Here is a 25639-nt window from a genome sequence, read left to right on the forward strand (position 1 = left end):
TTTTGTCGATATATTTTAGAAAGGGCTTTGAATTAGCCAAAGAGAAACCAAAGGGAACAAAGATCATATCTAGGCACCTAACAAGCTACATATGCATTTATCTGCAACATTTAAAATGTAAATTATTGTTCTCAATTTCAATTCCTATAAACCAAGTGAAAAAAAATTAGTCATGTCTAAAACTGCTAAATACTTAAAAGTGCCAAATCAAGCACGCTTATGCCAAAATAAAGCAAACATAGACTAAAGAGAACCCAAGAAGCCTACCAAAACATGACCAGATATGAGCAAATAGCAACTAAAATGTTGCAAAACTATGTTTTTATGAGATACAAGTGCAAAAGCAAGCATGCGCACACACGCACACACACAAAAACACAAACACAAATACCTCTCCATCCACAATTATGTCTACCATTCTTGGGGGGACAATAATGTCTTCAACAAATTTAGCCAATTTTGATTCTGCAACCTATCAAAGAATAAAAACCAATCATTAGAATCTAAATAACAAAGAAAACAGGGAACGGATGTATCTATGTCTCTATGTGCATGTGAGAGAGAGAGAGAGAGAGAGAGATCCAGATAACAGAAGCTTGTGTGGATCAATAGATGTAAGATTTTTTTTGCTTGATGCAAACAGTGAAATAAACAAAAGAGTTAAAAACTTGAAATGACAATAATACCAACTCCACTTATTATGACATAGAGTTGTTAAATGTGACACATCTTTTACATGCTTAATTAATTTAGATTAGTCAAGAATTGTGGCTATTGGGTAGGTGCAAGACAGCTATTAGCATGGCTAACTACCAATTGCAGCAGCCACTATATGAATAGTGCAGCTGTAATATGAATAGTGCAATCGTAATATAAATAGTACAGCCGCAATATGAATAGTGTAGTCGTAATATAACTAGTGTACCCACCTACCAAATTTGTGAGCCTATAAATAGGCATGGCTGTTTAAGTGTTGAAACAAGCAAGTGAAATATATACCATCTTTTCCTCTCTCTCTCTCTCATTCCATCTCATCATACGATTGTATATATATGTTTCTTTTTAAATTTATATTATTACCATAGTTTAATACTATGTATAACAGTATAAGCACTAAATTTCCAACAAGTGGTATAAGAGCACAAGTCAATCACAAAGGGCACGATTCAGGCACAACGCTAGCACAACTCAAGCACTAATCTAGCACTACTTCAGCACTACCCCGGAAAAAGCAACACCGACAAAATTGCCATGGCCTCATCTAGCTTAGTCAACTTGTACCTATCTTCACCGAAGAAAACTATGATTTTTTGGAGCATAAAAATCAAGAAGATCTTACGAGCCTACGACTTGTGGGATATAGTTGAGAGCGGCGTTCCAAAACCCATAGAACCGTCATAAACAAAAACGGAAACTACGGAAGAACCACTCGCTACACCTGCATCACTTGAGAGTTCGATGATGTCGTCGTTGACAGTTCCGATGAAGGAATGGCTGAAAAAAGATGCTGACGCACTAGCCAAAATTCATCAAGCTGTCGCCGACTCCATTTTTCCTTGAATCATGAATTCGACTTTGGCAAAACAGGCATGGGACACATTGTGAGATGAATTCCAAGGTACCATCAAAGTTCGGGCCATTAAACTTCAAACTCTACAAAGAGATTTCGAGAATCTACGAATGAAAGATGGAGAGTTCATAAAGGATTTCTCTTCCCAAGTTATTGAAGTAGCCAACCAAATCAAGGCCTATGGAGACAACATCACGGATCAAAGAGTGGTTGAGAAATTTTTAATTTCTCTCCGTGAAAAATTTGATTCCGTGGTGAGCATCATTGAAGAATCGAAGGACCTCTCCAAGCTCTCAGTCACCGAACTTGTGGGTTCATTACAAGCTCATGAGCAACGGATTTTGCAACGAAACGAGTCTTTGACCAAAGGCGCTTTTCAATCGCAACACAAGAATCGATTTCCATCTAAGGGTGGAAAAAATAAGATGAGCAAAGGCATCGCAAACAACTCCAAGGAAGGTGAAAAGAGAGGAAAATACCCTCCTTGCAGTGTTTGCAAAAGATCCAATCACCTCGAGAAGGATTGCTGGCTTAAAGGAAAACCACAGTGCAAAATTTGCAAGAGATTTGGTCACACTGACCAAACTTGCAAATCGAAGCAATACCAGCAAGCTAGTGTGACCAAGACCAAGGAGGAGGAGGATCAACTTTTCTATGCATGTCAAGCTGCCACAACAAAGAAGGATGATGTGTGGTTGATTGACAGTGGTTGCACCAACCACATGGCAAAAGATCAGAGTTTTTTCACTCATTTGGATGCTACCGTTAAAGTACCAATTCGAATAGGTGATGGAGCTTTGGTTGAATCCAAAGGAAAAGGCACCGTTGCTGTACAAACAAGAAAAGGTACCAGATTCATGAAGGATGTTCTTTACGTCCTTGGTTTGTATCAAAATTTGCTAAGCGTTCCTCAAATGATGATGAATGGGTTATTCATTGTTATTTGAAGAAAGTGCTTGTGCAATTTTTGACCCTTAAAAGAAGCAGATAGCACGTGTCAACATGGTGAACAAAATTACTACCCCACTAAAAAATTGCTGATGTCAAAAGTAGAAGCGAATACTTCACTTTAGCACAAAAGGTTTGGGCACTGCAGTATTCAAAGTTTGAAACTGCTTTCCCAAAAAGCCATGGTGAAAGATTTGGCTGCCATCAGTGATTTGAACAGTGTCCGTGAAGGCTGCCAACTCGGGAAGATGCACCAACAACCTGAATGAATTGGGTCTACTTTCTCAAAGAAAGATCTGAAGTATTTCGTACATTCCAAAAGTTTAAAAGATTGGTGGAAAACAAAGTGGCTGCTAGATTGAGACACTATGCAGTGACCGAGGTACGGAATACACCTCGACAGAATTTAATAAATTAAGTGACGAAGAAGGCGTACATCAACAACTCAACGTTTCATACGCACCGCAACAGAAATGGTGTTTCTGAAAGAAAGAATAGAACAGTCATGGAGATGGCAAGATCCATGATTAAAGATGAAGGGATGCCAAACAAATTATGGGCTGAAACAGTTTATACAGCAGTTTATCTCCAGAATAGAACCACCACTAAAGCTATCCCAAACATGACTCCTCTGGAAGCATGGGCAGGACACAAGCCATCAGTCAGGCACCTTAAGGTATTTGGTTACGTTTGTTACATGCATGTTCCTGCAGAAAAAAAGGCACAAGCTAGAAGCAAAAGCAGAAAAAGGAATTTTCTTGGGTTATTACTCTCAATCAAAGGGGTATAGAGTGTTCAATCTGCAAACTAGAAAAGTACTAGTAAGCAGAGATGTAACATTCGATGAAGAAGCTTCATGGAATTGGGAGGAAAACAAGCAAGATCCAAAACTGGCAGTATTTCGAACATTTGATCAAAATGATGGACCATCTCAGCTATCACGTAGCGATCCAGTGGCCCAAGAGACTCCAAAATCAGATTCGGAATTTGAACCACATCTGAGTTCAACCGAGTCAACACCAAAAAATTCACCAAGGAGCGGTGAAACCTCTATGAAGGAGGAGATCCGGATGATTGAGAAAAATCAAGCTTGGGAATTAGTTAAAAAACCAATTCACAAGGATGTTATAGGAGTCAAATGGATTTACAAGACCAAAGTAAATCCAGATGGCTCAGTGCAGAAACACAAAGCCAGACTCATTGCAAAAGGCTTCACTCAACAATTTGGAGTAGACTACAATGAGACATTTGCTCCAGTTTCTAGACAAGATACTGTGAGAACCATTCTTGCACTAGCAGCACAAAAAGGATGGAAACTTTATCAGCTTGACGTTAAATCTGCTTTCCTCAATAATTATCTTCAAGAGGAAATTTACATTGAGCAACCACAGGCTTTGTGGTAAAAGCATGGTTTTAAATCGCAGTAGCAGGTAGCGTAACGTAACGGTAACAGGTGTAACGGGAAGCGGAGTAACGGATGTTACATAATGGGAAGCAGGTGTAATGGCCATGAATTTTTTTGAAGCATGCACAACCTTGTGCATATTAGCGTACTTGCATGTTTTAAGCTTTTAGCCCTTCTTAGAAAGAGTTTTAGCGTATTTTGGATCCTTTAGCTCATGTAACTAATTTATTTGGCAAGGGAAACAAGTTTACATTCGTTTTAAACCACCATTGATAGAAAAATTACGTGTGCGCCTATTTATACTTCTCATAGATATTATCTATGATAAATTCTTATGTGTGCTAAATTAATTGATAAAAAAAATACATTGTACACACCATAATCTATTAGACACATAAGACATACGAATAATACAAATATAATATACCTAGAAAAGAAAGAAGGTTGAAGTTGAAAAATATAGAACATAAATATCACATTACTAATATTATCAAAATAAAATATTTTCCTAAGTTAGTATATTCAAATTGTTAATCAACGCATCTATTGTGAGCATTCAAAAAAATAGTAACTTTTGTATCATTGTCATCCTCATTATAATATTTTTCCCCCTCCTGCCACTACGTATGTTGAGAATGATATATGAAAGAGAGGGAAAAAGTGAGAAGAATAAGTAAAAAATAAAAATAAAAATAAAAATTTGGTGTAACAGTCCTGTAGCGGTTACATAACGGCCGTAGCAACCTTTATGTAACGGTCGCGGTCCGTAACGACCGCTACGGCCGTGATTTTTCTTCCCACTGATTTCGCGGTGTGTAACGGTATTGGTAACCCAAAAAATCGTTACGTAACGGCATTATGTAACGGTCGCGGCCTTTATTTAAAACCATGGTAAAAGGTGAAGAAGAGAAAGTCCTAAAGCTCAAAAAGGCCTTGTATGGTCTAAAACAAGCTCCACGAGCTTGGTACAGCAGACTTGATACATATTTAATAGATTGTGGCTTTAGGAGGAGTCCTAGTGATCCGACACTATATCAAGGCTCAAGGATCTGGCATTTTGATAATCTCTTTGTAGGTTGATGATCTAATTGTCACAGGATGCAGTTCCACTCCGATCACAACGTTCAAGGAGGATATGAAAAAAGAATTTGAGATGACAGATATTGGTTTGATGAACAATTCTCTGGGCATGGAGATCACTCAAACTAATGAAGGCATCTTCATCTGTCAGGAAAAGTATGCCAAGAATCTGTTGAAAAAATTCAAGATGGAAGGAAGCAAGGCTGTCACCACACCATTGGCTCCAAATCAGAAATTGACCAAGGATGATGGTGCACCTAATGCTGATGAAAGGCAATATAGAAGCATCATTGGCAGTTTATTGTATCTAACAGCAACCAGACCAGACATCACGTTTGCAACAAGCTTATTGTCTAGGTTTATGCAAACTCCAAGCCGAGTACACCTCACTGCAACAAAGAGACTGCTCGGGTACATCAAAGGTACTGTGAATATCGGCATATGGTATAAACCAACAAACAATTCAGAGTTGGTTGGTTACACTGATAGTGATTGGGCTGGTTCAGTGGATGACATGAAAAGTACATCAGGATATACATTTTCGTTCAATAGTGGTGTATTTTCATGGCTCCCACAAAAGCAGGATACTGTTGCCCAATCCACCACGGAGGCCAAGTACATCGCAGCTTGCGCTGCTGCAAATCAAGCAATTTGGCTTAGGAGAATTCTAAAGGAAATGGGTGAAACCCAGCATGATGCTACCAAACAGTATTGTGATAGCAAATCTGCTATTGCAATAACAAAAAATCCGGTCCAATACAGGAAGACCAAGCACATCAAGATTGAATATCACTTTCTTGGAGAAGCTGAAAGTGATGATGAAATCAGTCGGTACACTGCGGGACTGATGAACAAATTGCTGACATTTTTACCAAGGCATTACCAAAAGCAAAATTTGAATAACTGCGAAGCAAACTTGGAGTGCATGGAAAGTGTGTCAAGGAGGAGTGTTAAATGTGACACATCTTCTACATGCTTAATTAATCTAGATTAGTCAAGAATTGTGGCTAATGGGTAGGTGCAAGATGGCTATCAGCATGGACGGCTAACTACCAATTGCAGCGGCCACTATATGAATAGTACAGCCACTATATGAATAATACAGCCGTAATATGAATAGTGCAGCTGTAATATAAATAGTACAGCAGCAATATGAATAATGTAGTCGTAATATGAATAGTGTACCCACCTACCAAATTTGTGAGCCTATAAATAGGCATGGTTGTTTAAGTGTTGAAACAAGCAAGTAAAATATATACCATTTTTCCTCTCTCTCTCTCTCTCTCATTCCATCACATCATACGATTGTATATATATGTTTTTTTTGTTATTTAAATTATTAACATAGCTTAATACTATGTATAAGAACTAAATTTCCAACAAGAGTGAAATGATGTTTATTAATTGCCCATGTCCAAATTTTGGCATCACTAGCCCTTCAACAATATATCCACTGTGTCCCTTTGATCCCAAAAAAAAAAATACAAAGAAGAAGAAAGAGAAAAAAAAAAAAGAAGTAACTGATTTTTTTCTTGTCATTCAAACACAGTAAAACCAACAAAGCACATATTACTTCCCAAAAGAATTTAACAGTTACTCAATTTTCCTTTATCATAAAGTCAAGGCACATTCAAAAAGTCAAGGCACATCCGAAAGATGACAATCAATTTAAAACATTTAAAATGCAAGATTTTGTAGTTTCCAGAATGCAATTAATTGGCTTCCAAACTGCAAAAAAGCTATAAAAACAAAGCATCTAAAAGAATACCTTACGGTTCTTCAGCTTCAGACCCATATCCATAGATTTCTCTTGAAGAACTTTTATGTCTGAACTAATAGAACCAATCTCAGCCTACATCAAACAACAAAACAACATCAATTATGCTGGAATTCTGATGATACAAAACCCATTAACAGAAAGAGACGAGTAAGTGATATAGAGCAGCCAAGAGAGGGGAGACGAGAGATAAGGGAGAAGGCAAGGTAATGAATAGTCTACATGGTATATAAAATATTGCCCAAAAGAAGTAAATTTCTATACTATATATAAAAGTATAAATTTCAGACATAAAATATTGCCCAAAAAGAAAAACAGATCTCAAGTCTACATGGTATATAAAAGTATAAATAATGTAATGAGGTATCCTGATCTTTTCAAAGACAGACAAAAAATTCCTAAAAGAAGTAAATTTCTATACTATATATAGAAGTATGAATAGGGCAAACCAATTTCTACACAAAAATATCCTTATCTTCAATAAGTAGGACCAAACATTCCAAAATGAATGAAATTTGTGTACATGAATAGTGTAAAACATCTTTTGAACAAAAATATACTTACCTTTTGAAAGTTGGACCAAATATTCCTCAAAGATGTAAATTTCTATGCTACATAAAGGAAGTAAATTGAACTAAAATTGCATAAAATTTTAGAAAGTTATATATTGATATTTTTTACAAAATAAAAAAATAATGAAAGTATTATTAAATTTTTTATCTATATTATTATATAAATATTAAAAAATCCACATTACTTTAATCAAAGCATTCTTGTCATATAATATCCTAATTTTTTAAGAGTTTTCATGTCCCTGTATCTATGTCATGTCATAAAAGTATCTAATGTCCATATATCATAGTTTTAGATAAAATATAATTTTTTATAAATAACTTTAAATATATTCTTACTTTAATATTTGTAAACTAAATTAAGGAAATATTAATTTGTTTTAGAAATATATCTAAACTTTATTAACAACAAAAAACCAAATCTTGAGTCCCACAAGGTGGGATGGTAACATGAATCCTTTTCCGTCAATTTACACAATCATGGACAATTTTCTCTGATAATTTAAGGGCTATTGAATGCTTACTCGCTATCTCAAACTATTTTAGATCTACCCTCTACCCCTTCTACTACCACTAAGATTAACTAGCTCACTCTTCCCCCCATCAGTGCATTAGTTGGCATACGATGCAAATCCCCAAACCATCTAAGCTGCCTCCCTTAACTTCTACAAGTGTTATGCCTAACCTACCACAAATATGTTCATTTCTTAATTTATCTTTTAACATTATACCACTCATCCACCTTAGCACTCTCAATTCAAAAACTTTTATTTTTTGGATATGTTGTTTATCAGTTGCCCAACATTTTGATACACATAGCAAAGATGGTCTTATAGCACTCCTATAAAATTTTCCTTTCAATTTTAAGGGTATTCTATGATCACACTACACGCCGAAGCACTTCTCCATTTTACCCACCCTACATTAACTTGTGTATAACATATTCTTCGATTTCTCCTTTATCTAGCATAATAGATCCAAGGCATCTACCTAAATCTAGTAGTACTACTAATTTCTTGACCAAGTTATCTAACTAAATCTAGTAGTACTACTAATATCTTGACCATCAAGTTTAATCTTTTCACCAATATTTCTCCTAGCATGACTAAAATTATATTTCATATATTTTGTCTTATTTCTACTTATACTAAAACTTTTAGATTCAAAAGCTTCTCTCCATAATTCTAACTTAGAGTCAACTCCACCCATAGTTTCATCAATCAAGATAATATCATCTAAAAATAACATACACCATGGAAACTCATTTTGGATACTCCTAGACGGTTCATCATCAAAAAGATAAGGGCTAAAAACAGATCCTTTATGCAAACCTACTGTGATTGGAAGACTATCCACATATAGTCCCAAAGTCCAACACTAGCCATTACTCCATCATGCATATCCTTAATGACATCAATATACCTACTACATACTCCCTTTCATTAAGAAATATAAAAAAAAAAATTTACAAAATATTATTCACACACAATCATGTGCAACACACGTAACATATTTACTAGTCAAAATAAAGTCCTTAATGTCCTAAACCTGAGCCTCTTATTGGAAAACCTGAATTGCACACTAGCGGACCTCTGTCAATAAGCTATTCCACTCTTTCATGAATGAATAGCATAAGAAAAGCTGATTGAACAAAGTGAAAAAAAAATAAAAATAATTGCAATGTTACTTCTGGTATTCAAATCAAAAGCAAAAAAAACCAATGTTGCTTCTCAGTGCCTTCTACATCATGCCTTTGAGCCTATATCAATGATATGTAGTTGGACAACATGATAGAAGTCCTACCGCAATTATAAAAGCACATCTTTTGATATTTAATAAGAAGGTATCCAAGCAGCTTGTTGTCTCTTTGTGCAGTGCAGTTCACATAGAAGAGGCACCAAGACTCTCCTCATATAAATTTCATTAAATTATTGATCTCTTAATTTTTCTTGCAAGTCCAATACAGTGGAAACACCAAGATAAACAATTCATAGAACAATCAGATTCCAATTTGACTTATATGTCATAAAATTAATATGATCAAAACAAGAAGGATGTTTTTCCTTTCACTGGAAAATCGCAAAGGTTAAACACTGAACAAATAAACAGATTGCATAAATCTTGTCTTCCTTTCTATATAAAGTTGGTAATACAGAACAGCTATCCATCTACTTGACTCAATTGTGCTGCTAATCAGTTGCTTCTACAGCTGCCATTACTTCATTAGCAGTTTGGTGCAAGGATGTGCAATTAGGCTGACTTAAAAGGTGATTAAGATGGCTGAATCAATAGTAAACTGCAGCACAATTGTGCACTAAAAGGTGGGAAAGAGCTGGGAGTACTTTCATACATCTGTTACTGGTTACTTTAATTATTTTGCATTATTGTCATGTATTATTGCTGTGTCAGTAAGCATGAGTTAATATGAGGTATTATAGTCATTGCCTCATTGTTATGTACATGGCATATATCATAAATAAAAGGAGAGAATGATGCAGGGGCAGCATCAAGGTTCTGCGCCCATGGAGAGATTAAAGAGAAGAATGACGGGGAAGGGAGGAGAGAGGAGATACCTGGGGGAAAACTCACGTTCACTTCAATTCAAATTCATCAACAACTAACTTACAATATGGCTTTCACACGCTATTTATAAGAAAGCCTTAACACATAAAATTACACAAATGCCCCTAAAATTACATGAATTACAAACTCTTCAGATTTGATTAAAAATGAATGATCTAACTTGAGGATAGGTCTCTCCCTCTATTTATAATACAAATTTAAATACATTCTAATGACAATAATACCCTTACTAACTCTCTCTAATTAACATACTAACACACTCAATAATAATAATACTAAAAGACATATATAACCTCTAACATTACCCCTCAAGATGGAGCATAAATGTCATAAGCTCCTAGCTTGTTACAAATGAATCTAACACGAGCACACCCCAATGCTTTGGTAAACAAATCAGCAAGCTGCGTATCCGACTTCACATAAGCGGTTGTAATGAGCTTCTACACAAGTTTCTCCCAAACAAAGTGGCAATCAACTTCAATGTGCTTCGTCAGCCCATGAAAGACCGGGTTGGAGGCAATATGAAGAGCAGCTTGATTATCACACATGAACTTCATAGGCTGAGAATGTGGAAAACCCAATTCTTCCAACATGTTCTTCAACCAAACAAGTTCAAAGGTGGTGTGAACCATAACTCTATATTCTAATTCAGCACTTGACCTTGCCACCACAATTTGTTTCTTACTATTCCAAGAAACCAAATTACTACACACCAAGATACAGTACTCGGTGGTGGATCTCCGGTTGGAAGGCGATCTAGCCTAATCTGCATCTATATATCCATAATTATAAGTGCGACGCTGATCACGATATAAAAGACAGGTGCACCTTTGAGATATCTCAAGATGCAAATTACTACATCCCAATGACTTGTCCTCACGAGAATCTAGAAATTGATCCACAACACTTGTTGCAAAAGATATATCCAACCAAGTAACTATGAGATAATTCAACTTTCTAACAAGTCTCCAGTATTGTCCAGGATTAGGTAGCAAATCACCCATATCCGACATTAACTTGCTATTAGAGCCTGCTTTAAACCATATAGAACCTTCTTGTGCCGACAAACTAAGCCTAACTCCCCTAGAGCAACAAACCGAGGTTGGTGTTCCATATAAACCAACCTCCTCGTTAAGGTCGCCATGCAAGAAGGAATTTTTTACATCTAATTGAAGCAAACGCCAGTGACAGGTAGAAGCCAAGGAGATGAACAAGTGTATTGATGTAAGTTTGCTAACCGGAGAAAAAGTATCAGAATAATATATACCATACACCTGAGTGTATCCCTTAGCAACAAGACAAGCCTTTAGACGAGTCACAGAACCATTAGGGTTGACTTTCACAGTGTAAACCTAGTGACAACCAACCACAGACTTGTCAAGAGGAAAAGGTACCAAGTCCCAAGTACCATTGTCATGTAAAGCATTCATCTCTTCAACCATAGCATCCCTCCACCCTAAATGAGCTAAGGCTTCCGAAACAGATTTAGGAAGGGAAGTAGATGACAGAGTAGTGGTAAAACAATAGGAGGGTGATAAGGAGTCGTAAGAAACATATTTGGAAATGGGGTGTTGAGTACATGTGCGTTTACCTTTCTGAACAGCAATAGAACGATCAATATCATGGGAATTATGATCATCAGAAGTGGAAAACAAAGGCGTGGTAGTAGAAACTAGAAGGTACTCTCTTCCTTGGAGCAGCCGTCGTGAATACACCTACAAATAAGGATAATCAAGGCGATGAGAAGGACCCAAACTACATGGAGACTCAGATGGTTGGTTGGGCAAGGACAGCAACGTATAATCTGGAAGATAAGGCAAAGGAAGAGACTCATTAAGCTCAGAAGCGCTCAGTGACTGGGTGTAGTAAGGTGTAGAATCTAAGAAGGTAACATCGAAAGAAACAAAGAAGCGATGCAACACAGGATAATAACAACTATATCCCTTTTGAGTATACAAGTAGCCCAAAAAAACACATTTTATAGCACGAGGATCCAACTTATCCACCCTAGGAGTTAGTTGAGGAACAAAGGACAGACGCCCAAATATACAAGGAGGAAGAGAAAATAAAGGTGAATTAGGAAAGAGAATGGAGTAGGGAATTTTCCCACTAAGAACAAAGGATGATATTCTGCTGATCAGATAACAAGCAAAAGTATAGCATCACTCAAAAACACTTTAGGTACATGCATTTGATAAAGTAAAGTGCGAGTGATTTTAAGAAGATGTCTATTTTTTTTGTTCTACAACCCCATTTTGTTGAGGACTGTGGGCACAGGATGATCAATGAACAATACCATACTAAGTCATATAAGTAGTGAATTGCGCACAAAAAAACTCTTTAGCATTATCACTTCGAAGTATTAGAACTGGCAAACCAACTTGAGTCTTCATTTCAGAATAAATGGCACAAAATACAAGAAATAACTCAGAACGATCTTTTATTAAATATAACCAAGTCATTCTTAAATAATCATCCCCAAAGGTTACAAAGCATCGGAAACCCAACTTGGTCACGACCCTATTACGACCCCATACATCTGAATGAACTAACATAAAAGGGCTTGCAGCCCATTTATTGACCCAGGAAGCAAAAGAAACATGATAGGGCTTTCCCAACTAACAAGACTCACAATCGAGACTAGACACAGAACTCAAACTAGGAACAAGACATTTTAACTTTTCCAATAAAGGATGACCCAAGCGACAATGAATTTGGAAAGGTGTGGCAGCAATAAGGCAAGCGGTAGACAGAGATAGTGGCTCAAAATGAAAGAGTTCACCAGCTTCACGCCCTCTACAAATTGTCTTCCTCGTCTTCAAATCCTAGATAACCACAAAATCAAGGAAGAATGTCACAAAACAATTCATGGATTTAGTAATTTTTCTAACATATATAAGATGGAAAGGAAATTTGGAAATATATAAAACAGAAGGAAGAGAAATAGAAGAAGTGGGATTTACAGTCCCAATTCCCTTGACTGCAGTAGTGGATCCATCAGCAAGAGTAACACAAAGGTAAATTTTCAGGACATTGAAGAGTGGAGAAAAATCTAGGTATACTTGTGATATGATCAGTCGCAGCGGAGTCTATGACCCAAGGACTAGGATGAGAAGTACTTGATAACAAGCATATTGTGTGCTCATCTGTTTGGGTAAGAGATGCAATGGGAAGAGAAGCTTGTTGTGATGCTTGATATTGCTGGAACTTGGAATACTCTTCGTCTGACATAGAGACAATATGTTGCCCCCCACTTGACTCCCAAGGTGAGCAGGCGGTGGTGGCTGCAATGGCTGCCCCCAAAGGTGTGAAGTCAATGGTGGCTACATTGGCAACACGTGAAGGTTTGCCGTGAAGATCCCAACACTGCTCAATACTATGATTATTCCGTACACAATAAGTGCACTTGCGAGGAGGACCTCTGCCTCATTCATCTCTACCACTACGACTACTCGAACCACCACGATAACTTTTGCAGTTGTTTGGTAGAGAACTAGAATCACTTTGTGTAGCAAAGGTTGTCCTCTCATATCCAGATACAAGAGCAGGCATGCATGCTAAAGGAAGCACCAAGGACAGGAGAATAAACATCAGCGAATGATGGCAGCTCAGCACTACTAAGTTTCTGAGACCGAACTGCCTCAAACTCAGGTCTCAAGCCTACTAGAACACAAAAAACTGTCATCTGCTCCCTTTGTTTCTGTATCTCATGAACGTTGGCATTTATAGGTTGCACAATGTTAAGCTCCTCATGAATATGCTCCAACTCTCCAAAATAATCTGCAATGCTACTATCTCCTTGTTATAAATGCAAGTACTCCTAGGATAAATCATGCATACATGTAATGTTAGACATAATCCCAAATCTCCTTGCACGTACCTAGATGCATACACATCCGTGCAATCTGTGGCTCCATCAAATTCCAGAAAAGGGAAACAACCAAGGCATCTTCCTGAACCCACACGTCTCTTCTCTTCTCATCAGAAGAATCAGATTGGAGCAAGTGGTCAGATTTCCCTAATCCTGCTAAATAAATTCAAACAACTTAAGACCATTGAACATAGTTCTTTCCATCCAACTATTGAGTCGTTATTTGCGGTAGCAATGTAGGAAACAAATTTTTGGGATTCATAGATTCCACCCCAACGCTCAAAAATCAGCAATCACACCAAAAACAAGAAGAATAATCAAAACTAATCGAGACAATCACAAACTATGTGAAGTAGCGACACAACGACAGACGAGGTGAACAACTCACCGATGGATATAGCACTGCCACATCACTCACAAATCACCAACCACACCAAAAACAAGAACAATCAATAATCGGAAAAATCACAAACCATGTGAAGCACCAAAGCAACCACGGAGAAGATGAACAACTCACTGACAGATATTACACTGCCACAGCCTCACAACTAAACATACGAATGCTGCCACAGCTCCAAAAAACTCACACGAAAGCCTTCACAAACCCTGAACATAAATTAATGGAATACTGTGAGTGCATGGTCGAAAAAAGTTGAATTTTTGGGCAAAAAACTGGCTTAACAGCTTGATAATATAGTCTAAGGAAGGAATCTGAGCATGGCAAAAGAAAAAGAACAAGAAAAATGTAGCCAGAACTGCTCTCACTCGCCGACGCGTGGGGTCGGCCCTACCAGCATTTGGCCAGTGCATGGGGCACGTGCGGTGCCCTCTGGCAATGGGGTTTTGTGGGGTGGGTTGTCATGGGGGGTCTAATTATGAGTATATAGTTGGATTTGTGATTTAGTATGGGATAGAGGTGGATTAGGGAAGAACAGCCGCGGGAATGGTGTTTTCCGACAATGGCTGAGGGAAATAGGGTTTAGATAGGATCATGCTCTGATACAATGTTAATATTTAATTAAAATGAATGACCTAACTTGAAGATAGGTCTCTCCCTCTATTTATATTACAAATTTAAATACATTTTAATGACAAATGACAATAACACCCTTACTAACTCTCACTAATTAACATACTAACTACTCAATAATAACAATACTAAAATACATATATAACCTCTAACACAAACAAACCCATACTTTACACAAATATTACAAACAAGCCCCCCAAAATACACATAATATTATACTAATTAAACTAAATACATAATTAACTACTAATTAAACCCAACAATTTCTTAACACAACAACAACAAAACCAAGCCTTAGTCCCACTAATTGGGGTCGGCTATATGAATCCTTTTCCGCCAATTTATGCGATCATGGACTATTTCTTTTGATAGATTCAAAGATATTAAATCCTTACTCACTATCTCCTCCCAAGTTATTTTAGGTCTACCCCTACCCCTTCTACTGCCCCCCACAGTAACTAAGTCACTCTTCCTCACAGGTGCACTATAAGGCCTACGTTGCAAGTGTCCATACCATCTGACTCGTCCTTCTCTTATCTTATCTTCTATAGGAGCTACACCTAACTTACCACGAATATGTTCATTCCTTAATTTATCTTTCAATGTTATACCACTCATCCATCTAAGCATCCTCATCTCGGCAACTTTTACTTTTTGGATATTATGTTTCTTCGTCGCCCAACATTCTGATCCATATAGCATAGCTGGTCTTATAGCTGTCCTATAAAACTTCCCTTTCAATTTTAAGGGTATTCTACAATCACATAGAACACTTGAAGAACTTCTCCATTTTATCCAACCTGCTTTAACTCTATGCATTACATCATCTTCAATTTCTCCTTCAACTTGCATAATAGATCCAAGGTATCGAAATTTACAAGTGCTATTTATTTCTTCATCATCAAGGTTAACTTTGTCTCCAATATTCCTCCTATCATTACTAAAATTACATTTCATATATTCTGTTTTATTTCTACTTATCTTAAAGCCTCTAGATTCCAAAGCTTCTCTCCATAATTCTAACTCAGCCTCTACTCCATTCCTAGTTTCGTCAATTAATACAATATCATCTGCAAACAACATACACCATGGAACCTCCTTTTGAATACTCTTAGTCAATTGGTCCATCACTAAAGCAAAAAGATAAGGACTCAAAGTAGATCCTTGATGTACACCTATGGTAATTGGAAATTCTCTAGTTTTTTCATCTATAGTCTTTACACTAGTCATTAATCCATTATACATATCCTTAATGACATCGGTATACCTACAACATACACCCTTTTTTTCTAAAACCCACCATAGAACTTCCCTAGGTATCCTATCATATGCTTTCTCAAGGTCAATAAATATCATATGCAAGTCCCTCTTCTTTGCTCTAAACTTTTCCATTAATCTTCTTAAAAGATAAATAGCTTCTGTGGTAGATCTCCCAGGCATAAAACCAAATTGATTTTCTGAGATCTTCGTTTCTAACCTTAATCTTTGTTCAACTACTCTTTCCCATAGTTTCATCGTATGACTCATAAGTTTAATTCCACGATAGTTATTACAATTTTGAATATCTCCTTTATTTTTATATATAGGTATTAAAGTACTTTTCCTCCATTCATCTGGCATTTTCTTAGTTTTTACAATTGTATTAAATAAATTAGTTAACCATATAATTCCGTTATCACCCAAGCATTTCCAAACTTCAATTGGGATGTTATCTGGTCCCATAGCTTTCCCATTTTTCATCTTTTTTAGTGCAAACTTAACTTTGTTAACTCTAATTTTTCGAATAAATCTTATATTTTTAGTCTTTTCCTCATTTGACAATTCTAAATTTCTTAACACAATTCTTCTTAATTATTCTCCAACATGGCTCTTCCCAAGGTCTTGCTTCTTGTCCTACAACTCTTCTGCAAATAGAAAAAATTTGACCTTGAATTTTTAAATTTTGGAGAATCAAATGGGAGAAGCAAACCTGGACTCTTCAAAAGTCAGTGCTTGAATGAGACAAGAAATCACGTTCCATTGGCAACACCATAGACTTGAGAATTAACATCAATGAACATATCAAGGATAACAAACTCAACGATAGGAGTGTTTGAAAGACTTTGGATGTCTTCAAACCTTGCTTGTAATGTTTTCAAGTTGAGTAAATGTGACTAATTCTTTGCCTTGGTTAATTGGTCGAGCAGACTTCAAAATGATTTTCTTCCCATTATAGTGGATGACATATGTACTCTCAATACCTTGAGTCACACCCAAATCATCCAACCAAGAAGAACCAAGGAGTACATGGCCAATCTTCATAGGTAGGATATCACACCAAAAACTAGCAAAATATTCACCCATTTGGAAGGAAACCAAACATCTTTCATAAACATGTACAATGGAGTTACCAACCCAATACATCTCATAAGGCTAAGGTGAGGTTCCGGATGAAGCTGCATTCGAGTGACTCCATTTATGGAAACCACATTCATTGGACATCTTCCAACAATAATGATTTTGCAAACCTTTTGTCCGCATTTGAGAAAGGTGTTGAAAAGCTTGAAATTGTGCCCCAGTTATGATAAATGGCATTCGTTTGTCCTATACTATGTTACCATGTCGCTGAATTTATGCATATATACATATATGCTGCAACTATATATCACAACCCTTCTAACACAATTTCCCACAAGCCCTATTAACACAATTTCCCACAAGCCCTACTACCAATTTCTCAAAAACTATCTTCAATTCACCTTTGATATTGATTGCCTTGCTGAAATGAAACAAATTCACAAAGAAAACTCACAAATTACAGCAACGAAACCTGATTTTTGATACTGGAGTGACAATGTCTAGGGTTTCATGCCAAAAATTATCACACTTGCTTGCAATTTAGCATCCTCGATCAAAATATCTTGCTGCATATCAAAATATCATGGAGAAAACGCCAATTTCTCGTAGTGAGAACCAATTTCTCGCAATTCTGGCAGCAGGAGGAAGTCCAGCAGAATCCTCACTCGCAGTCCCGGGCGTGTGGGGTACATGAGTTGCCAGCGGCCACTTTCTGGCAATGATTTTCTGGGGAGTGGTAGATCAAAGGGTGGTGAGTCGAATGGTGGTGGTGGCGTGTCAAAAAAACTCCGTCAAGGGTGGATTTTGAAGGAGCCAGCAGCTGGAGAATTTCAGGTGGTGCATAGGGCTTCACGGCTGGTCGATTGGTGATGAAATTTTGAGGGGAAGAGTTTCAGGGGTTTCTGTTTTTGGTGGTGTGGGTGGTGTTGCAGAATCTAGGCTGGAAGTCAGAGTTTTGAAAAATGGGACAAGACTGGAATTTCTGAGGAAGTTCAGAAACTGTAGAACTGCTTTTCAGTTTTTTTTTTTTTAAAACTGAAATTCAGAGAGAGAGAGAGAGAGAGAGTTAAGAAACTGAAGGAGAGAAAAGAAGAGAATGGAGGTTGGAGGAGTTGCTGGACAGAAACTGCCAAGAGACAGCAACAGAATTCAGCAATGAGAAAGAGGGTTGAGAGAGTTATGTGAGAGAATTAAAGAAAAGAAGAAGAAGAGAAGGAGAAGGGAACAGAGAAGAAGAAAGAGGGCAGAAGGCTGCTGGGCAGCAGAGGATTAGTGACAGAACAGGAGATCAGAACAGAGAAGATGGGAGAAGAAGAGAAGAAATCAGGAATAGAGAGGATTTGGAGAGAAAATTAGAAGAAGAGAGAGGGAGAAGAACACAGGGTAAAAGAGAAGAGAAGGGGATGATGGGGGGATTGAAATGGTAGAATGGAGATCAAAGTTGGGCTCTGATACCAAATGATGCAGGGGCAGCATCAAGGTTCTGCAGCCATGGAGAAATTAGAAGAGAAGGAAGCAGAAAGGAGGAGAGAGGAGATACCAGGGGGAAAACTCATGTTTACTTCAATTCAAATTCATCAACAACTAACTTACAACATGGCTTTCACACACTAGTTATAAGAAAGCCTAAATATAAAATTACACACATACCCCTAAAAATTAAATGAATTACAAACAAACCCATAATTTACACAAATATTACAAACAAGCCCCCAAAATACACAAAAGATTATACTAATTAAAATAAATATATGATAAACAACTAATTAAACCCAACAACCCCTTAACACAATTCTTCTTAATTATTCTCCCACATGGCTCTTCCCAAGGTCTTGCTTCCTGTTCTACATCAGAGAACCACCACTGTGACTCTGTCAGTAGGTCTTCCAATTTACACAATACTCTTAAAAACATTTATTGATACCAGGTATTGTTTAACTGCATCAGCATAAAGGAATGAGAACTGGGAAAGAAATGATAATTTTAATGAGAATGAAAAAGTTCTCCACCAGTAATTTACAGTGATGAATTGTAATCACAATCAAAATAGAATAAGCACAAACTACGTTGATAATAGAAGGCAAAAAATTTGTCTTTTTTCCCAAAAATATAGAATTGGCATGCCTTTCATCAGTAGAAACAGCATGCACACACACATGCACACACTATGCCAGTAACAAATAGTCGTCCAAATACAAAGCAAATATTAAGATACCTGAAATCCGCTGAGAAGAGTTTCCATTTGTGACAAAATGCGATCACAATCTCGAATCTGATCATGCAGAGACACCAGATTGTCACTTTCTTTTATATAGTCCTGTTTCAATGAATCAGTGGACAAAGACCCAAAAATTCAACTACAGTTTTCATAAGTATTAGGACAAAAAGCAAAAAATCAGAAAAATGAAGGAAGAAAATCACCAAAATATATAACATAATGACACAGTCATAATAAACAACATAATAATATTATAAATTGCTTCAAGATACTACTTTTATAAGCTCATGATGACTCTAAAATTTAAATTAATTTATAAATATCCATGTTATTGTATACAAGATTAATAATGATATTGTAAATATTAAAAATCATATTCCATGTTATTGTATACAAGATTAATAATGATATTATAAATATTAAAAATCATAAGAACAAACTTCATTCCTTGCTCAATTAAAAGAAAAAATATTTAAGAGAGTGTGAAAGCCAGCAGCCATTGTCATCCAAGATGTTTCTATAATTTTTTTTTTCAAGATAATTACTACTTCAATAGTTGCCAAGCAAACAATCAAACACCCGACAGCCAAGTTATCCTTCTTGACCACAAATTTGACCTCAATACGTATGTCGCCGCACTCAAAAACAACGTATCACTACTAACATCTCCTTCTCTAAAGCTATGTGCTTCAGGCTCAACCTTACTAAACATACTCTCATACACAACAAGATGCCCCTCCCATAACAAGACTCCACCAACAGCATAATGGAATGCAATTGCCTGTACATCATAGCGCATCATGATGTCTAGAAGAGCTAGCGCAAGATCCCTCATCTTGGCTTCCTTCAAGTCGTCAAAGGCTCTCTGTTCCATCCATGACCTTTATTGAGCAAATTTGTAAACGGAGCAGTCCTCCTCAACTATCCCACAACAAACTTGCAATAATAAATGGTAAATTCAAGAAAGGAACGCAGCTTCTTGACTATGGTTGGAATTTTCCAATATTGAATAGCTCTAATCTTCTCCATATCCATCCAGCTACAACCTTGTTCAATCACATGACCAAGGAACTTGACTCTCTTTGAGCAAAAAAACACATCCCCTTCTCACATGTAGGTTCTTCCTTTCATCCTATCAAACACCTTTAGTAGATGCTCTTGATTTTTTTCCAGAGAAGAAATGTAAACAACAATGTCATTAAGGTATACAACAACAAACTTATCAAGGTACTCATGAAACATGTAATTTGTCAACATGCACACTAGAGCATTCCTTGACCCAAAGGAAATCACCAAGAACTCATAAGCCTTGTACCACACCATGTAAGTATTTTTCAGCTAATCACGTTCTACCATCCTCGCCTAAATAGTAACCTAACCACAAGTCAAGTTTGAGGAAGTACATCACATGACTTACCAGATCAAACAAAATCAGCAGTCTCTGTAATGGGATACTTGTCGCACAAAATCAATTTTTTGAGCGAGATAATCAACACAAATAACACCGACCTTCCGAATGGTGCTTTGGAAGGTCATATGTAACTAGTAATTTTTGAATCTAGCATTGCATGTCTAATTGTGGTCTAAATTCTCAAGTTACAGTAATAAAAAAAAAAATAACAAACAAGAAAACCAATCAGCCTCCCTCGCAGTCAATCCTCCATTGAACCCTAGCTTCAATTACAGTTACCATCGTCAACTAGCTTCCTTCGAAAAATAGTGGATGCTATCTTGGTGGCTAATAAGTTGGTGGAGGACATTCATAGGGATAAGAAGAGGGGATTTCTCTTTCAAAGCAAATTTCAAGAAAGCTTGAGCTAGAGTTTCTTGGATAAGGTCTGCATGAAAAAGGGATTTAGGGAGCATTGGGTGTAGGTGGATTTGGGGCGGTTTGTCTAATGTGTGATGTTCAGTTATTGTTAATGATGAACCTAAATCTTAATTTACTACTTCGAGAGGCATTAGACTACGAGACTCGTTATCTCCCTTTTTGTTCGTACCTGAAGCTGATGTTTTAAGTAGCATGGTGGATAAGGCGTTTGATAGAGGGTTGGTTGAAGGATTAGGGATGAACTTGGTTCTATTTGGTTTGGTTATGGGGAAAATTGAAAACCAAACCGAAAATTGCAGTTTTCATTTCAGGCGAATCGAAACCAAAACCGAATTGGCTACTCCACAAAGAACCAAATTTTGGCGGTTCAATAACAGTTTTTAACCCACTTTTTAATATAGAATGAATTTTTTACAAAGGTTGTGCAGATTGAGAAATGAACTCTGAATGATGAGCATTGAGCAGCAAACCTTGAGGCGGCGAGGCAATCTTAAGGGTTGACAATGGTTGTGGCGGGATCAAGGGTTGCAACAATCATCGGAGATAACTCAAAGGCGGCAACCAACGGCTGCAATGGCACAGCACTACTATGCTCCAACTCGCGAGTCGCAACGGTTCACCATTCACAACGGTGCTATGGCACCGTGGCAAATCTAAACTCGAGGAATTGGAGAGCACTCAAGAGGCGATCGAGGGTTTCAGTTTCTGACCTGCGTGGTTGCGTTGATGTAGCAGCGGCGGTAGGGGGTCTGGACTATAGAGGCCACTCGGACAATCACATTGTGATGTGATCATGTGAGATTTGATAAACCCAACTCTTCAAATCTGAGAAGTGAGAATTAAGAACAAGAATTAAGAAGCCAAATTTATATTTGGTTCAGATTCCAGTGTTTTGGCACCGACTAAATCTAAGACAAGGACCAATGATATTCTAACACATATATAGTTAATTAATTTATATATATAATTTATATTTAATTTGGTTTTTTGATTCAGTTATTACCTAAAACCAAAACCAAAACTGAAATTTTTCAAATTCTAAACCAAAACAGAAATCGAATACTGAAAAATTGAACTTCTTGTGATTTCGGTCTTGTTTCAATGCGGTTTTCAATTTTTTTGGTAATTTTTGTTCACCCCTATAAAGGATTAGGTATGGAGAAAAAGGGGGTGGTGGTTTCTCATCTTCAATTTGCTGATGATACAATTCTTCTTGATGAGCATAACCTTACATTTAGAAGAGTTTTGGGTATACTTAATGTTTTTAAGAGAGTTTCTAGGCTTAAGAGTAACAAGGGGAAAAATGGTTTAGCAGCCCTAAATCTACCTAATTAGAGGACTAGAGATTGGGCAGCAAACACAGGTGTGGTTTATTGGATTGGCCTTTAACTTATTTAGAGTTTCCATTGGGTGAAAATCATAGCGGGGAGATTTTTGGACTCCAGTAATGGATAGGATTACAAAGAGATTAGATGGTTGGAAAAGTGCCCTTTTCGCTTTTAGGGTTAGAATTACACTTATCTAGGCCATAGTAGTTAAAAGCGAACCTCAGGTGCAAGGCGCAGTTAGCCAAAGAGGCTTGCGCCTCAGACCAGGTAGGGCAAGGCGACCTGCAAGAGGCAACGCTAGGTGAGACGAAGTGCAGAGAGGCGACAGGCGCAGTGAGTCACGCCTTGTGAAGTTTTAGTCATTTAAATAAGAGAAATAGCCACAGCCAGAGCCGTAGCCCTCATTTGACTCGAACGAATAGGAGCCCTAGCCCCTTTTGGCCCTTCGCGAGTTCGTCTTGCACATTCGAACCAGCAGGAGCCTTCGCGATCCTTCGAACCAGTAGCGTGAGTTCGTCTACGAGCCTTCGAACCAGCCAGAAGCCTTCGCGACCTCGTCTTCGAACTTCAAACCAGGACCGTGAGTTCATCTTCGACATTTCGAAGAAGCACGACCCTTCGCGACTTCGTTTCGAGCCAACAGGAGCCCTCGCGAGTTCATCTGCCAGCCTTCGAACCAGTTGTGAGTTCGTCACGTCATCTTCAACATTTACAACCAATAGCGAGCTCGTCTTTGAGCCTTCGAACCTTCGTAAGTCTTCTTCTTCTTCCTGCTGCCTGCGTGCTGCGTCCTGCTGCTTGCATCCTGCTGCCTGCAGCTTCTCTTCTTCTTCTTCTTTTTCAGTTCTTCTTCTTCTTTCCGCTGCCTGCTGCCTGCTTCTTATAATATTATATGTAATTACTAAGTAAATATTTAGTTTAATTAATGTAAGTTTATAAATTATAACTAGTACATAATATTATTTTTACTGAAATTTAGCTACTGTATTTTAATTTGTTTGGAAATGCATTATATAACTCTTAAATTTTAAATGAGTTATTGCCTGGATTAGGCTATTAGCTACTAATACAAAATGAGTTATTGCCTAATTTGCCTGAAATATATGATACATTGTTGATGCTTTTGGCCTTGGCAATTTCATTAAATTTCCACTTTTGCTCTTGAATGTTTTTGCATTTTAAAATTTCTAATTTTGCTATTGAATGTTTTGGCATTTTAAATTTCTAATTTTGCTGTCAATTACCCCAAATAGGCATTTTACAGGATTTTAATAGTTGTGCACCTCACGTTCTCCTCGCGCCTCACGCCTTGGCTTCAAACACCCTTTGCGCCTCGGCTCGCCTCGCGCCTCTAACTACTATGATCTAGGCTTGTCTCTCTAGCATTCCGTTGTATTTTTTTATCTGTTATAAGAATTCCAATGGGAGCCACTAGCAAGCTTGAGAGAATTATAAGACTTTTTTGTGGTCTGTTCTGGAGGTCATAGGGACCATTTAGTAAGTTGGGCAGAGGTTTGTAAGTCTGAAAAGCATGAGAGGTTGGGTCTTGGTAACTTGGTGTCGAACACACCACACTTTTAGTTAAATGGTTTAGCGGTTCCCCTTAGAAGATAATTCCCTATGGAATAGAGTTATTTGTAGTAGGTCTGAGTTGGATGAGAATGGGCAGTGAAGGATTTTTTGGAAGCTGAATAACCATTCTTATTGAATTTCAAGAGACACGATTACAAGACAAATAGTGGAGGAAGGCCACAAAATCAAAAAATCAAATCACCACAAAATCAGCTAATCAAATCACCACAAAATCTGCAAATCAAATCAGCAGATCTCCAGGTTAGAAAACAGAAAACTGAAACTACTAGAAATTGAAATAGTAATTTCAGATTTTAAAAAATGGAATTTCCTAATTTATTCCCTAGAAATCCGACACCCCCCCTCAAGTTGGAGCATAGATATCTATCATTCCCAACTTGCTTAAAAAGAGTTCAAAACTAGGTCTGAAAAGTCCTTTGGTGAAGATATTGGCTATTTGTTGAGTAGTAGGAACAAAAGGCATGCAAACAACTCCACTATCAATCTTCTCTTTTATGAAGTGTCTATCAATCTCTACATGCTTCGTGCGGTCGTGTTGTACTGGATTTTGAGCAATACTTATGGCACCTTTGTTGTCACAATAAAACTTCATTGGCATGTTCACCGGCATCCGCAGCTCTTCAAGAATTCTCTTCAACCATAGCATCTCACAAACTCCATTAGCCATAGCCCTATATTCTGCCTCGGCACTGCTCCTTGCAACCACATTCTATTTCTAGCTTCGCCATGTGACCATATTTCCCCAGACACAAGTACAGTATCCTGATGTGGATCTCCTGTCAATAACTGAGCCTACCCAATCTGCATCAGTGTATGCCTCTATGTTCTGCTGTGTGGTCTTCTGGAAGAGTAAACCCTTGCCAGGTGTACTTTTCAAGTATCTGAGAATCCAATAAACTGCTTCAAGATGTTTCTCGTAGGGTGAATGCATAAACTGGCTTACCAAACTCAAAGCAAAAACAATATCAGGTCGTGTATGTGATAAGTAAATTAACTTTCCCACCAACTTTTGATATCGAGTTGTATTCACTAAATCACCTTCCTTGTCATCTCCAAGTTTCTAATTGGGATCTATTGGAGTGTCTGCTGGCCTACAACCGCTTATCCAAGTCTCCTTAAAGACGTCAAGGACATACTTCCGTTGGGAGACAACAATCCCTTTCTTTGATCAAGCAACCTCCATTCCAAGGAAATACCTTAGAGATCCTAAGTCCTTGATCACAAATGTTGATGAGAGGGAAGTCATCAATCAGTTCATCTCAAGTACTTCATCTCTAGTGAGAATTATATCGTCACATACACAATCAGTATCGCTATCTTCCCATCCTGTGAATGTCTTATAAACATCATATGATCACCTTGCCCTTGAGTACACCCCTGACTTTTAATAAACTGAGTGAATTTCTCAAACCAGGCTCTTGGTGACTATTTTAACCCATATAAGGACTTCTTTAGTTTACACACCTTTCCAAATCCTAGAGGTGCACCCATGTACA

The 25639-nt window shown here is 37.4% G+C and overlaps 1 protein-coding gene across 4 annotated transcripts in view; it reads right to left on the reverse strand.

Moving 5' to 3' along the window:
- Positions 1–25639, reverse strand: part of LOC131161464 (vacuolar protein sorting-associated protein 52 A) — a 107062-nt gene that overhangs the window by 50850 nt on the left and 30573 nt on the right. For 3 of the 4 annotated variants that reach the window (XM_058117243.1, XM_058117242.1, XM_058117245.1), the window contains exons 6-8: positions 19389–19490; positions 6772–6855; positions 392–472 (exon numbers count right to left, since the gene is read on the reverse strand). In XM_058117243.1, the coding sequence (XP_057973226.1) occupies positions 392–472; positions 6772–6855; positions 19389–19490 (267 nt within the window). The remainder of the gene's footprint in view (positions 1–391; positions 473–6771; positions 6856–19388; positions 19491–25639) is intronic. The other variant, XM_058117244.1, reaches the window with a different exon arrangement.

Source organism: Malania oleifera, chromosome 8 (genome assembly GCF_029873635.1).
Source record: "Malania oleifera isolate guangnan ecotype guangnan chromosome 8, ASM2987363v1, whole genome shotgun sequence".
NCBI classification, from domain to species: domain Eukaryota; kingdom Viridiplantae; phylum Streptophyta; class Magnoliopsida; order Santalales; family Ximeniaceae; genus Malania; species Malania oleifera.